This window comes from Eumetopias jubatus, unplaced genomic scaffold (genome assembly GCF_037043125.1).
Source record: "Eumetopias jubatus isolate StellerSeaLion01/CBP00866 unplaced genomic scaffold, mEumJub1_p1.0 scaffold_7, whole genome shotgun sequence".
NCBI lineage: Eukaryota > Metazoa > Chordata > Mammalia > Carnivora > Otariidae > Eumetopias > Eumetopias jubatus.
This window is the reverse complement of record NW_028274813.1, coordinates 127,529,982-127,544,441: the sequence shown is the minus strand read 5'-3', so window position 1 is coordinate 127,544,441 and position 14,460 is coordinate 127,529,982. Positions and strand designations below refer to the sequence as shown.

Genomic DNA, 14,460 nt, shown 5'->3' with positions numbered 1-14,460 from the left:
GAAAGAGGAAGATAAAAGCATAGTAATATTGACACATTTTACAGCTCATGTCCAAAAGCTACTCTGGAATAATTAGAAGTCAAGTTGATCAAAACTACATAGCAGTCAAACTCAGGTGGATAATGAGGAAAGGAGAGCAGAAGTGGGTACATTTATAAAGTATTCTGCCCAAAACAAATTTTTTTCTTTATGATAATATGTGTAAATTATCCCAAATACGTTATTCCCTCATGCCTCTGTAGTTTTTATGGTGATTTTGGTAATCTCCATTTATCACATTCATTAGGCAGATCTTTGGGATCTTAAATAAAATTAAATAGTGAACTGCTTCCAAATATATGGAACAACTATTAATTTGGAGACAGGGATGGTTCTGTTCACTGATCTTTTAGCTTGCCCTACTTTTCACCACCAGGCTTTCACAAACAGCTGGTGGTGCTGACTACAATGGGAATTAATCTTCCATAATATATCCAATTTTTTCTGGGCTGTGACCGTGAGTTCCCAGGAAAACATTCTGAGATTTGTAATTTTCTTTCTCAATGACTCAGTTACCCGAATTCCTGGTGCCAAGACCTCCCATCACTTCATTCCTGAAAAAGCAATTAAATGGGTTTCACAAGCAGTACACAAACATCAGTCCCCTTTCTGTAGTTACCCTGGCATTTGTCCCTGCTGAGTGGAGGGGTGTTAGAAGATTAGTGTCTTGGGCACTTTGAGAAACAGCATCAAATGTCTGGTTCACTCTGGACAAAACATCTGGTCCTGGTAAAATGAGGCTTAAAGTAAATAATCACTCCTGTTATACTGTGATTCTAGTCTACCCCATGTTTCTTGGGTGGCCCCCCCCCCGCCTCCCCGCCCAGCTAATCCTTGTTTCAATGAAGCCTAATCACCCAAGAGTCTTGGATCTTAAAAATGGACATTAAAGTCACAGATTTCATACAAGCAAGCAAACGAAAAACATCCTGTCTGTGTGGGGTAAAATATTGAATCACAAGCCCTGATGTCAGCCAGCAGTGGCGCGGCCCCCCTGCCATGGGCATCCCATTCAGTCTTGGTCAACACGTTCCCATCTGAATCTTTGTATTGCTTCCTTAGCAACCATACCCCCGGAAGTAGGTGTGTGCTTATGTGTGTAAAGCAAAGTGGAAAAAGTGATGCAGCACGTACTGACTATTGTGGTGGCTCCTGTCGTAACACCCCGCACCCTACGGGCTCCACTGTACAGCAGACACGTGGTCTGCGTGGGACTGACCCTGCCCCGCCTCCCCGCCCCCACCCCGGCCGCCCCGCCCCGTGCTGGATTTGTGGACGTATTCCCCAGAAACCGAACCAATCAGGACCCGGCATCCTCTGGGGTGTAGTGATTGACTGAGGTGGGCACATGACCTAAGCTGAGCCCATGGGAGGCTCCCTGGTCACGTGTGAGGGCAAGCTGCCCTTGGGGGAAAAGCAGTCTGCAAATAGGACGCTGACGTTGTCGTTGCTGCCGGGAAGGGAGCTCGCTAGAGTACGAGAATTGTTTTAAACGTATTCTCAGCACTCCCCTTTTTACTGAATCCGAGGGCTGGCATGATTTCTACAGTCTGCTCTTCTTGTTTCCATCCCTCTCCACTTTATAGGTGACGGAATCACGCCAGACACGATGGAGCGACTTGTCCCCAACCACAGAGAGCACCACTGTTTTGGCTCAGCTTTTATTAAGATTTTATTTGTCCCCCACACCCCCCAAAAGATTTTTTACTCACTTAATTTAAATGTGGAAATGGTTTCTTAGCACTCACACATTTGGACCAGTTAAGAGTTGTAAATAATACAGCAAGAATTGGGGGGAGGGTAAGCGATTCCTCTGACCCATATAACCAATGTGGAGTGTACTGTGTGTGTAAAGTGTGCCTTGGGGTGAAGGGCAGAGTGCAGAAATGATGTTAGGAGTAATATGATTTTGTATCTAAAATGATGGAGAACTGCTTTGGGTGACAGAATTATCTGGAAAACTCTTCAGCTGTTTATTTCATTATTCCTGTTCATATTTCCTCTCTGTTACTTATACAAAACCCAGTGGGTTCTCAAAGACTAGACAGGGCAAAGATTACTTGTTCCCAAATCCATTTTCTCTACTTTCTTGGCACACAGCAAGATAGGGGTGATCATATTACAGATTTGGGGCCAGTAGGTTGTAAGTAGAGAGGACATGGTCCACTTCCCAACCTGTCCTTCAAAACCTCCCGTGTACAACTGCCTATGCTCTTTCCCCAAGCAGAGACTTCACGCCACATGTTAAAGATGGTAGAATCACAGGGAGGAAAGAGTCTCAGCCCCAATATTACTGATGGAGCAAAGCCACCTGCAGATCAGAAACAGTCACCATACTTTACAAGTGGGGAAACTTTTATTGTGTTAAACCCCTGAGATTTCAGAGTTTATCAAATTACCAGGATAATACACCCAGCATCACATTAACCAATAGTATAGGCATTGTCTACACCAACGCTTCTTCTTAAAGAGACGTACATGGAGCCTCCATCACCTCAGAATACACAAAGAGGATGAGATTTCAAACAAGGACACCAAGGAGTTCAGTGGGTAGAGAAGTGTTGGTTAGCTTCAGGGCAGTTTTCTGCTACCTTAGAGATCGGCAGAATTCTAAATGATGACAAAGCCTACACCCATAATCACTGGTTTACTGAAAAAAAATTTGAAGGATGCTGATAGCATTTATTGCCCAGGATGCTCAAAAGACATAATCAAATTCAAAACTGCTGCCTTCTCCCTACTTTACTCTTAACAAAACCAATTGTGAAAGTAAACGTTGCCAGGTCTCTGTCCAGAGAATCCGGTTTTTGCAATTACCCAGGATAATAAAATTGTCCCGGCTGAATCCAAGACTTTGTCTGTAAGGGCTCTCCACTTCTGCAGCCAAACAAGAGTGACAGCAGGCACTAGACTGGAAAGTGCACAAGAGTTCTGCATGGGGACAAGGGGCAGACAGAGCATCAAGCTTCAAGGTCATGCCAGGGACGTGACCTTGGCCAAGTCATCAACTTCTCTTGGCTTCTGTTACATCTTCTATTAAATGGGGTCACTGAAGCCTAACTGCCTAACTTGCTTGGGGGAGGAGGGCTGGGGAGATAAAGACTGACATTCTTTCAAATAAAAGGAAGAAAAGAAGAGAATGGAGAGGGAGGGAGGCAAGAAGAACAGACTGTGTTATTTCCAGAAAGACAGGTGTATGGAAATTAGCGAGGTGTCAGGGCGCCTGGGTGGCTCAGTCAGTTAAGCGTCTGCCTTCACCTGAAGGGTCCTGGGATCAAGCCCCACATCAGGCTTCCTGTTCAGCAGGAAGTCTGCTTCTCCCTCTCCCATTCCCCCTGCTTATGTTCCTTCTCTTGTTGTCTCTCTCTGTGTCAAATAAATAAATAAAATCTTAAAAAAAAAAAAGAAATTAGCAAAGTGTCTCCAGTATTGGAAGTTCTATAGAAAGATAAAAGTCATATAAGGGAACCGTGTGTGAGTACAGGGAATAAGGTTAAGGACAGAAACACTGTTGGAGGTAGGTGCCAGAGTAAGAAGGGCCCCTGGGCGATTTGAAGGCAGTGCACTCACCATAGTGTGGAATGATGCTCCAGGCCATGGCAGATGCATAGATGCCCCCCGTCATCCAGAAGATGCCCAGCCAACTAAGGTGTTCTCCTCGCTTCTCCCGAGATAAGAATTCCGAAAAATAGGCAAAAACAATGGGCAGAGCACCCCCTATCCTGCATAAAGAAAATGCCAAAAAGAAACAATCAAGTCATACACTAAAAATGGTCATAGCAGAAGCCTAGTTACCTTATACCCCACCCTTGTGAATTTGAAAGACTGGTCAACGTAGTGTCAGGTTATTTGACCTTATACACTGACTTTACAACCTTTTCTAAGGTTCAACTTTAATATAATATCTTTGAAGTCAAACACAAAACATAGTCTGTTTTCTGGAGGAACAACTCAGAGCTCGAGTAGCAGGATGGATGGAACACTGGTCTACAAGGGTCCAGCAAAGCCCTGCATTTATGTACCCTATGCCTGAGAGGAGTCGGCAGAAGAGGAAGGCTCCATATCCCTGGACGAAGGAGGAGAGAGAGGCGAAGGAGGCGTTGAGGGCCAGAGACATGCTGAGGACTTTCTTCCTCCCCAGCTTATCAGCCAGGCCCCCTAGGACGAAGGCCCCAGCCATCATTCCTAGGTAGACTATCAGCCCTGCAAGGGTTGGGGGAGAAAAGAGAAGAGAGGGTGGAAAAAAGAGACAAGACATTAGAAACCATGCAATGTGCTAGAAAATCTGATGCCTGTTTTTATGCACTCTAGAAATTCTGTGTCACAGACATAAAAGGTGGACTCTAACAGATGTTCCTGGCAAATTAGAAGTGCTGTACAAATTCAAACTCTTAAGAATGCTATTCAAAAAAATAGCCTCACAGATTGATACATATGTGCACATACTAAAATAGATGAACCATAGCTCACTCTAGTGTACCTTTCTTGAAGATGGCTCTTTTAGTGACATAATCTGCAGAAGGTAGCACTGTCATTTTATTTTTAAGCAAAAAGAGTGTTTGTGTTATAAAATTTCTTACCTGCAGGGATAGGTTTAAAGAGAATTTCCAGGAAAAAAGGCCAAAATGGTATAAGGATCATGGGAAGGAAGGAAAAGGTACAAGTGTAAAACAGCAATTACCAATAAGCCTGGCTATTTTATTACTCCCAAAAAGATCTTCTCCATGCTACACCCGATGTTCAGCTTCCTTAGGGGAATGCAGAAGAGACCAGCAATGAGCCGTCCTTTCTTTAACACATGTAACTTGTACTTGCCTTCTAATAATAAGATCAGTTAATTGAAGATATCATATAAATATATGGTTGTTGACATGTTTATGGTGTTCCAGTGAAAGTCAGCATCCTCACAGACATGGGCCATCTCCAGAAGCACATGGATAACTCCTTTCTGCTAAATATTGAGCTCTTACTAATTATTAACGACGGTCCTGAGTCCATACGTGATTTACGATACCTGTGAAGGAAACTTTGCAGACCATCACTTTGCAGACCATCCTTCACGAGGACAAAATAACTGAATGCAAATTATGGAAGGATCCTTTCACCCAGCCTTAACTGTAAGTCAAACAATAAACACAAATTGTCTTTCACAGAAAGGAAGCCTCTGGACCTACAGATGCTTTATTTATGCAAATGTGCACCAGGAAGGGCCGACATAAAGCAAAAAGCTTCAGTTAGCTGGTTAATCAACTTGAAGATTGGTCCCCAAAAGGAAAGATTTGACCACAGTCTGTTTTATCTTCCCCATGACAGAGTTCCTTCTTTTGTCATCTTATTCTACAAGATGAAAAGAAATGATAACTTTGGTGTTGTCAACGGTTTTCACAAAGATTTTCTTCACTCACCTGGGTTGTAACTCTTAGCCTTTAAGTATGAAAGATGCTATTTTCTTTTACATTTTGGTATATGCTGTTACTTCATGGAATATGTCTATGAGTCTACAAAGTATCTATTAAATGTCTGTTACTAGGTAAATACTCTTGTAGTTACTGGAGATACAGCAGGGTCCAAACACATGAAAATCCCTGCCTTCACAGAGCTTACATTCTAGTTGGGGAAAAGAGATAATAAATAAATGCGTAAAATATACAGTTAGTGGGTGACTGATAAGAGTTCTAGAGAAATATAATAAGAAGGAGGGAAATAGGGAGAGCCAGGGTGGGAGGTGGCAATTTTAAAGAAGATGGTTCAGGAAGCCCTTACTGAGATGGGACATTCGGGCAAAGACCTGAAGAATGTTCCAACCATGGGAATGTCTAGGGGAAATTGCTGAGCCCGTGCTCCTGGTTCTGCCATTTCTCTGCATCCTCAGAGGACCCACAGAGAAGTAATAGAGTGAGGATACCCGCTCCTCCCTATTTCACCAGTTTCCCAGTCCAAAGCTCAGAAAATCTAGTTTGTGATTTCCCACTAATATTAGGTCACCAACACTTGTGTTTCAGAAAATGAGTCAAGACTTGCAAACACAATTCAGAGTATGTGTCATGCTGTGTCATAATAATGTGTGGGTCAGTGTGCTCTGCTAGACTAATAGTTTATCTGCTATCCCACCCTGACCAACCAAGGGTCTCCAACATCTAGTTCCCTGCAGACTTAATCATGCTCAGTTCTTAGCCATTGTGAGTCATTTCCAGCGGGACTGCCTTACTCACTGATGGGGGCTTAAAACCATCTTCTGCTGCCATGACCCAACCCCACCACATAAGCCTGAGTGAGGGTCAGGCTGCAGCTTCCCTGTTACTTTTACTTGTGGTTCCAGTCCACATGACTGCCTTTGTGCCTGGTCCTGAGTTCCTGATCCCCATGCTAGTTTCCGATTAGCATCTGATACGCCAACCAATTGGAAAAGACCCAAACTCTGTCCATGCCTAACCAGGTCCTTCCCAGGAAAGAATTGGATTCTACTTCCTCTGACTTAGGTAACCCACTTAACATGATGGCCATAATCAGGAATCCCATATCTGAGACGCTCTGTCCTTCTTCCCCACCAGCCCAACACGTGTCTGTCACCACCAGCCCAACACAACGTAGGCCCTTGTACTTGGTAATTTAGAGTTTTGGACCAGAGCAGAGAGGGAACATCTTTCTCCACATTAGGCCTGTTCAGCTTCCAAACTTTGTTGGCCTCAGCTCAACTCCTTGTCAAAAATTTCCAATACTCCATTCAGCTGACAAATACCCTGTGGTTCTTTCATGATACGTGGTCAATCACGTTTGGAATAAAGACACAGATACTGAAAGGAAGAAAGGAAGGGAGGAAGGGAGGGAGAGAGTCCTGCCCAAATTGCAAAGTAAATGCTATGGGTGCTTTAAGCCAGTAAGTAATACAACAATAGATCATGAGAGCCTAATATATCACATCATAGCACCAAGGTAGCAAATGCAAAGTGAGCACTCACCACTAGCCTGGCTCCATGTGAAGCATTTCACAGAGCATTTTTGGTCCCATTTAATGCTCGCAGCAACCCAGTAGATACCACTAGTGTCCTTGTTTTGTAAAGGAGGAAACTGATTCACAGAAAGGCAAAGTAGTTCCCCAAGGTCCCATAACTAGTGGAAGTACCAAGATTTTGATCTGGGAATTCCAACCTCAGAGTTGATGCTTTAACTACTATGCTTTACTGTTCTTTATAGATAAGCATCCGACAGATCTGTTAGCTCTGTATTAGTTTATTCTTCCCTTGTTTGCTCATCCCCAGAACTGCTTGCTAAGTGGGGGCATGGTTCCTTCCTTTCAAGGAGATAAGCAATACATTATATGATTATCTCCTGGTGAGAAAGAATGTTCCAATAAAGGCATATGCTGGGTATTATACAAACACAGAGAAGGAGCACAGCGTGGATGCACCTCACTCAATGTGGGAAGGCTTCCAAAAGGAAGTCATTGAGCTGTGGGTGAACGACAAAGAGAAGCTAGTCAGGTTTCCATCTTGGTGGTGGGGGGAGTGCATCACAGGCAGTGGTAGGCAGCAGGTGCAAAAGATAGGGAGGCAAAAAGAACACCTGATATGTTTGGGCAATGGTGCCCAAGTGGTTCAGTGTGAGTAGGGCTGAGTGCACGTGGGGGAACCTGGTGAGGGACTGGGGAGAGGGGGTAGGGCAGAGACCATGTCATAAATGGCTAATGGGTGTGTGGGTGTATGGGTGTGTGTGTGCGTGTCTGTGTATGAGGGAGAGAATACATATGCATTTTCGGATGCATGCTCATGTAGTTATGTGTGTGCACGTGGCTGTTTGCATCATGTGTGTGGGCCTATAAATTAGAAGGAAGGGAGACGAGAAATCAGAGGAGTGGCCAGGCGATTTGCTGAGAACCAGTCTGCATACTCCTTACCCTGGTTCCATCCTGGAGAAAAACACTAGCAGCCAATTAAAGTTTATTTTCCTTTTCTGAAAAAAGCTATCTTCAGCACTTCTCAAATGTTACTGTGCACACACAAATCATGGGAAGATCTCATTAAAATCAGATTTTGATTCAGTAAGTCTGGTGTGGGGCCTAAGAGTCTATATTTGTTTTTAATTGAGAGAGAGAGAGAGCGTGTGCCAGCCAGGGTAGGGGGCAGTGCAGAGGGAGAGGGAGAAAGAGAATCTTAAGCAGGTTCCATGCCCAGCATGGAGCCTGATGTGCGGCTGGATCTCACGACCCTGAGATCATGACCTGAGCCAAAATCAAGAGTCAGATGTTCGGAGCGCCTGGGTGGCTCAGTCAGTTAAGCGTCTGCCTTCGGCTCAGGTCATGGTCCCAGAGTCCTGGGATCGAGCCCCGCATCGGGCTCCCTGCTCCACGGGAAGCCTGCTTCTCCCTCTACCACTCCCCCTGCTTGTGTTCCCTCTCTTGCTCTGTCTCTCTCTGTCAAATAAATAAATAAAATCTTTAAAAAAAAAGAGAGTCAGACGTTCAACCAACTGAGCCACCCAGGCACCCTTGAGATTCTGCATTTCTTTTTTTTTTTTTAAAGATTTTATTTATTTATTTGAGAGACAGAGAGTGTGAGCAAGAGAGAGCATGAGCCAGGGGGAGGGGCAGAGGGAGAGGGACAAGCAGTCTCCTGGCTGAGCAGAGAACCCAACGTGGTGCTCAATCCCAAGACCCCAGGATCATGACCTGAGCCGAAGGCAGACGGCTAACTGACTGAGCCACCCAGTTGCCCCAAGATTCTGTATTTCTAACAAGACTGGTGCTGCTGATCCATGGACCACACTCTGAGCAATGGGAGGCCAGGGCACACCCATCTTCCTGGAAGCACAGTGAGGGGTAGTGATGAGAATCCTGGACTTAACACCCCAAAATCTCCTTCGCTGGTTGTGAGATTTGGGAGGAAATTCTTGCACCCTCTGAGGGCCTTACCACCAGATGTGTAAACTGATTACTAGATAATTTCCAAGCTGCCTTTCTATTCATTTGCCTTTTAAAAATGTAAATCATGAACGATAAAGTTGTGTGGATTTCCCAGGAAGCACATGTTCAGATTTTAAAAATTAACCGAGACACACGTTTGATTAAACTATCATGAATGCCACAAGAGACACGTCTATGGACCATACGTGGCCAGTGGCCAAAAGTAGCTCCTAGACCACCGGTGTGCAATCTCAGCCATGAACATTGTATCAGTTATTAAAACTATTGTCGCTCAGCCCGGAATCACCCTTCCTATTTTGTCCACAAACACCTGCGCATTGCCGGCCAGGAGTTACTAGGCCCTGCCACTAGGGGGCACTAGAGGGCGGGGGCGCTGAAAGGCTGGAGCAGGAAGAGGGGACCTGTGCTTTCTGTTCCTATGAATTCCGCCCCAGCTTTGTTCGCCAGGCAGGAGCAATGCCGTACCGCACGGGAGCTGCTGGGTCCAATTAGCAGAAACAGCCACATCCTGCTCTCCCCTCCACTCCCACACCAACACCAGCCAGCGAGGGTCCCCTCTCTAGAGATCTGAGTTATAGCTCCCTGAGCTCCCTTCTCTGAGCTTTTGAGGTATAATAATTCCATTCTCTTCCCTTTATTCCCCCAGGCCCAGGGAGGGAGCTGCTGCCTGCATCCACTATCTCAGTATCCTTTATCAACACGTTTCACTCACCCCACTCATCATTTTTTATATTCAGTTCTCTCTGTTCCAATAACTGGTATGAGTTGTATCTCCTGACTACGCCCTGACCGATGCGGACACGTCGGCAAACCGATGTAGTATGGAGATTCGATATTGAATCCGACTCCTTCGCTTCACTAGCTGAGGATGCTGAGCCCCAGATCAGGTCAGAGACTCTCCTGGAAGTTCCCTGCTGGCGCTGGGCTTCTGGTCTCCTGGCTCTGAGCCTGGTGCTTTTGCTACTCACTGTCCAAGGCAGAGGAGGAACTAGGAAGAGTAAGGGGAGCTTTTCAAAATGCCGTTGCAGGGGATCAGAATATGCTGCCCCCAAAATGTGCCGTTTTGGCCTAAGGATTATTTTGAGCTGAAGACGGTTGAGAAACCGCAGACTCCAAGAGAAAGCTCTCTGCCCTCCCGCATATTTGCCTAAAAGCAGGCTTAGGCTTTTATTTATTCTTTTTTTTTAATTTTATTATGTTATGTTAGTCACCATACAATACATCATTAGTTTTTGATGTGGCTTTTAATCACTGCAGGTGCAGCCTGAGACAGCACCACGAGGGATCGACAGAACAATCCTTCCTAAAACAACCTCGTCTTCGGTTAGTTTGCCCCCTTTGCCACCCAGGGAAGCCTAAGCCTACAACCCTTTTCCTTTGTCCTTGTTCCTTCTCTACAAACGTATTGTTCTTTGTGAAGTTGCTATCTAAGACCAAAGTCCTAACCATCCGTTGGAATGGCACCTGTGTCTGTGCATTGCACGTGCTAATAAACTGTTTTCCTCTTGCTAATCTGTCTTTTGTCAGTTTAATTCACAGGGCCTGCTGCTGGGGAGGGCTGAGGGAAGAAGTTTTTCCTCCTCCGCACTTGTTAGCAGGCTCTGACAAGGAAGAATGGAGGGAAGAAGGGCCGATCCACAGAGAAGAGAAATATAGAATTAACAATGCCTCTGAAATGGCTGTGCTATTTAACTCATTTAAAATCTGTCTTTAACAGAGGAAATTAAGACAATAAATTTTGAAAATTGAAATGCAATGGTGTTATCAAAAATAACTAGCACGAAGCAGAGAAGGGACTAGCTAGAAAGCTGGAAACTCTATCATCCTTCAGTTCCACTCCGCGAGCTCGCTGGCATATTAAGGAAATGCCCCTCAATACATGAGCTTTTTAAGGAAATTAAAAACCAAAACTGTTACTTGCAGAGTAGGGCGGAGGGGGGCGAAAGGAGGTGGATGTGGGAGGGTGAGAAAGGCTTTTAATCAGTGATAACACCACAGAGGAAGTGAAATATGCCTCCGTGGAAGAAGGAGGAGTCCACTCTGAGGAAGAGCCCAGTCTTGAAAGCGAGATGATCCGGCTCCTAATCCTGGCTCCGTGAATTACCCGCAGCGCGACCGCAGGCAACCCATGCAGCTTCCCTGATCATTGCTCCTTCTTTATAAAAGTCAGATGATAGTGCTCATCTTGTGGAGTTGTTAGGATGACATGGCACAGCGGATTGAAAGTACCTAGCAGGATGCCTGGCACAAAAGTAAATGCACAATTAATAAAAGTTGCTACCGTGGTTATGAGCAGGGTAGCGGAGAACCGGCTGTGACCTAAGAAAGCCACGGGATTAGAAAAATGAAAAGTTGGTGGTATTTTAAAATCAAACCAACCATATGTTAAAGGAATTGGAGGCAAGAGGACAGAGATTAGCAGAAGAAACTTATTTATAGTAGCATGCCCTTTAAACGCACCTCCCTCTCTCCATACCTGAAGCAGAAGCCAGGTTCCAATAAAAAGCTTTTTTTAACTAAAACATTTTTCAAGTTTCCTCTGATAAAACTTCGCTGGGAATTGTTTTTTTCTTTTTGCTAACTCATACTTAAACTGCCAGGTTGATGGTCATCTCCTTCGAGAGGCATCCCTGATGTTCCTTCCAAACTAGGACTCAACAAACTTTTTCTGTTAAAGGGCCAGAGAAACATAGTTCACTTGTCAATAGTTGACTTTGCAGATGTCCTATGGTCTCTGTGACTTCTTCTTCTTCTTCTTCTTCTTCTTCTTCTTCTTCTTCTTCTTCTTCTTCTTCTTCTTCTTCTTCTTCTTCTTAACAATCCTTTAAAAATGTACAAAGAAAAACAGGCCATAGTTTCCAGAACCCCTGTTCCAAAGGAAGTTCTGTCCTCCCTGCTGGTACTCCAGCAACATACTGTTCCTTCCTTCCTACCACATATGTCTGTTTGCTATTATACATTTATTTCTTCAACATAGGTCCAATCCCTCAGACCACAGACTCCTGGAAGAAGAGACTATGTTGGTTTGGTTCAAGTGAAATTCTCTCTGTGTCTCTAGCATCCAGCTCAGAGGCTGGGACTTGGTAAGCACTCCATTAAAATTCATTCTACAAATAAATAAAATAATTCATAATCACTATAGAAAAATCTGAAATATAAAAAAGTAGAAAAGTGAAAGCAAAAACTGTCCACCCCAAGCTGTTGTTACAGCTTGTTTTAGTCTTTGTATTTCTACTTGTCCACATACAATGACATACTCTATTTACATGGTTGAGACCATTCTGTATTGGAAGTTTCAGGGCCTATTTTCCATTTGATAAATAATTCCACAAAGAACATCTTTGTGCATATGTCCTTGTCTGCCTGACTGGTCATTTGTTCAGAATTGATTCCAAGAAATGAAATCATGAGGTCAAAGGGGCTCAATGAGTTTGTGGCTCTTGAGACACAAAGCCAAATTTCCTTCCCGAGAGCTCATACATATCACAAACCTCTTGAGATCTCTAGAGATGCTTTTCATGTAAACAGAATATACCCTCTGAGGATCAGAGGTAATAGGATGAAGTACACAATTAACCAAGGAAAAGAAGCCATTTCTAATTTTTTTTTGCTTGAATACATAGAAATTAAATGCATTAATTATCCTGGGAGGATTCTAAGCTCCCTTTCTCTGCAACCACTCATTTATTGGACTGTGCTTTTCAGGGATCAAAATCAGCACTTCCCAAATGAACTATCTCCATTCTATTTCTTTATTATTCAACCAAATATACCTTTTAAAAGGGCAATATTTTCTTGGACCAGGACCTGGGAGGTTAATGTGCTAAAGATTTAATGTATACGGGAATCCCCTAGTGAAGTCTCACTTCGGTATTAAGTCATGGAAGAACATCAGGCTATCCATCTGCACACCTCCATGAGATCAGATGCATTAGATGAAGTGAGCCAAGTTCTGCGTGTATATGACATGTGGATGCTTGGAAACTTCTGGGATGAATAAACACTTTCTTTTGGATCCAGGTACTTGGCACAGAAAAGGTTTGACTCGAACAATTTGTCAAGTGAAAACCAATCTGGCAATCACGATGTTGGACTTTTCTAGTACTTTATGTGTCCAATAAGCTCAAGTGAATGAATCTTTGGAAGTAGGTTAACTTTCCTAATCTATTAAAAGTTGGAACTCTTCCCCAAATCTCATATAACATATTTATTTAGAAACAAATGGGCAGAGGAGAAAGGAAGGAACAAAGGAACTACTTAGTATCTGTTTAGCTCCTGCCACGTGCTAAGTGCTATAGTAGGTGACATAGATAATAATTTCAATTTGCCATTCCAACAGTGTGAGGGAAGTATTAATATCTTGATTTAACAGATGAAGAAATTGAGATTAAGAGTTTTCCTCTCTGACCACAGTTTTCTGATGTCTGATGGAAGAAATCCAGGCTTGCAGTTGTGTGACTCATCAATGACCCAGATTATAGAGTAACCCCCAAGAGAAGATACACCAGGACTATTCAGGGATACCTGGGTTGGATAAAGCATTTGTCACTCTGGCTGAGGATGCATCACACTCACTCACATCTGGCCCTTCAGCTCAGGAGAAGCCACAGCTGTATGGAAGAGTAGAATTACCCCTTCTGGAAGTTCTAGATTCTGTGTGTGACCAACAGGTCCAAAGATGGAAGTTTGCAGACAGACTGGGGAGTCTGAGGGACAGAAGCCCCTTACTTTAGCAACATCGTGTAAGGGTAAGACCTTAAGTCAGGAAGGGGTGCTCTCTCCAACCATACTTATGGGAAATACAGACCCTGCGAGGCAGCCTGGAGACTTCACCCTCCCAGCTGTGTGTGTGACCAAGCTTAAGCCATGAGGCAACATTCTGGGCCAAGCCATGAGCCTGTGAGGAGACTAGACCTCAGATCCCCGGCCATGTCTTTGATGAGTGGAAGACAAGCCCACAGCCATAGTGGGAGCAAAGCCAACAGAAAGGATTCAGGTCACTAGTAAGGTTTCTGTCCACTAGCCATGGGACAAAGTGGTACCTGGCACTTCCCTCAATCTTCTCTCACACTGGAAACAAGAGGCATCAAGAAGCATTCCCTGAGAATACTGTGAGAATCTTGAAATTGCCTTGTTCACATACTACCACACTAGAGATGTCTTAGAAAAGCAAAGCTTCCCTTCAGGTACCTCCCACAGCAGGTGAGAAAGGTGAGGCAGGTGACAGAGGGTGTCACCTGGGCTAAATAAAGCCAGTGGAGGTATGACATCTCTGATAGCTGTCCTGGTACTGTGCACATCTCAGATGTAATCATGACCCAGGGAGACTCAAGGGTCTCTTGGCCATTCCACTAAAGACCAAGTTGGGGCTGCCACTGTGGTCATTTCTAGAGGGTGAACCAGCCCAGGGGAATCACAACAAAGCCAGTCATGGAGAATACCCCAGAGCCAGAAGCTGAGAAAGGAGTGGATAATAAAAGATCAGGAGAGGAAACCCAAGT

At 44.3% G+C, this 14,460-nt stretch overlaps 1 protein-coding gene across 3 annotated transcripts in view; it reads right to left on the bottom strand.

Annotated features, from left to right (window-relative positions):
• The window catches only part of SV2B (synaptic vesicle glycoprotein 2B), a 79,770-nt gene that overhangs the window by 46,953 nt on the left and 18,357 nt on the right, over window positions 1-14,460 (bottom strand). For 2 of the 3 annotated variants that reach the window (XM_028122188.2, XM_028122189.2), the window contains exons 2-3: window positions 4,062-4,242; window positions 3,610-3,761 (exon numbers count right to left, since the gene is read on the bottom strand). The exons of the other annotated variant lie outside the window; for it this stretch is intronic. In XM_028122188.2, the coding sequence (XP_027977989.2) occupies window positions 3,610-3,761; window positions 4,062-4,242 (333 nt within the window). The remainder of the gene's footprint in view (window positions 1-3,609; window positions 3,762-4,061; window positions 4,243-14,460) is intronic. 3 annotated transcript variants of the gene reach the window in all.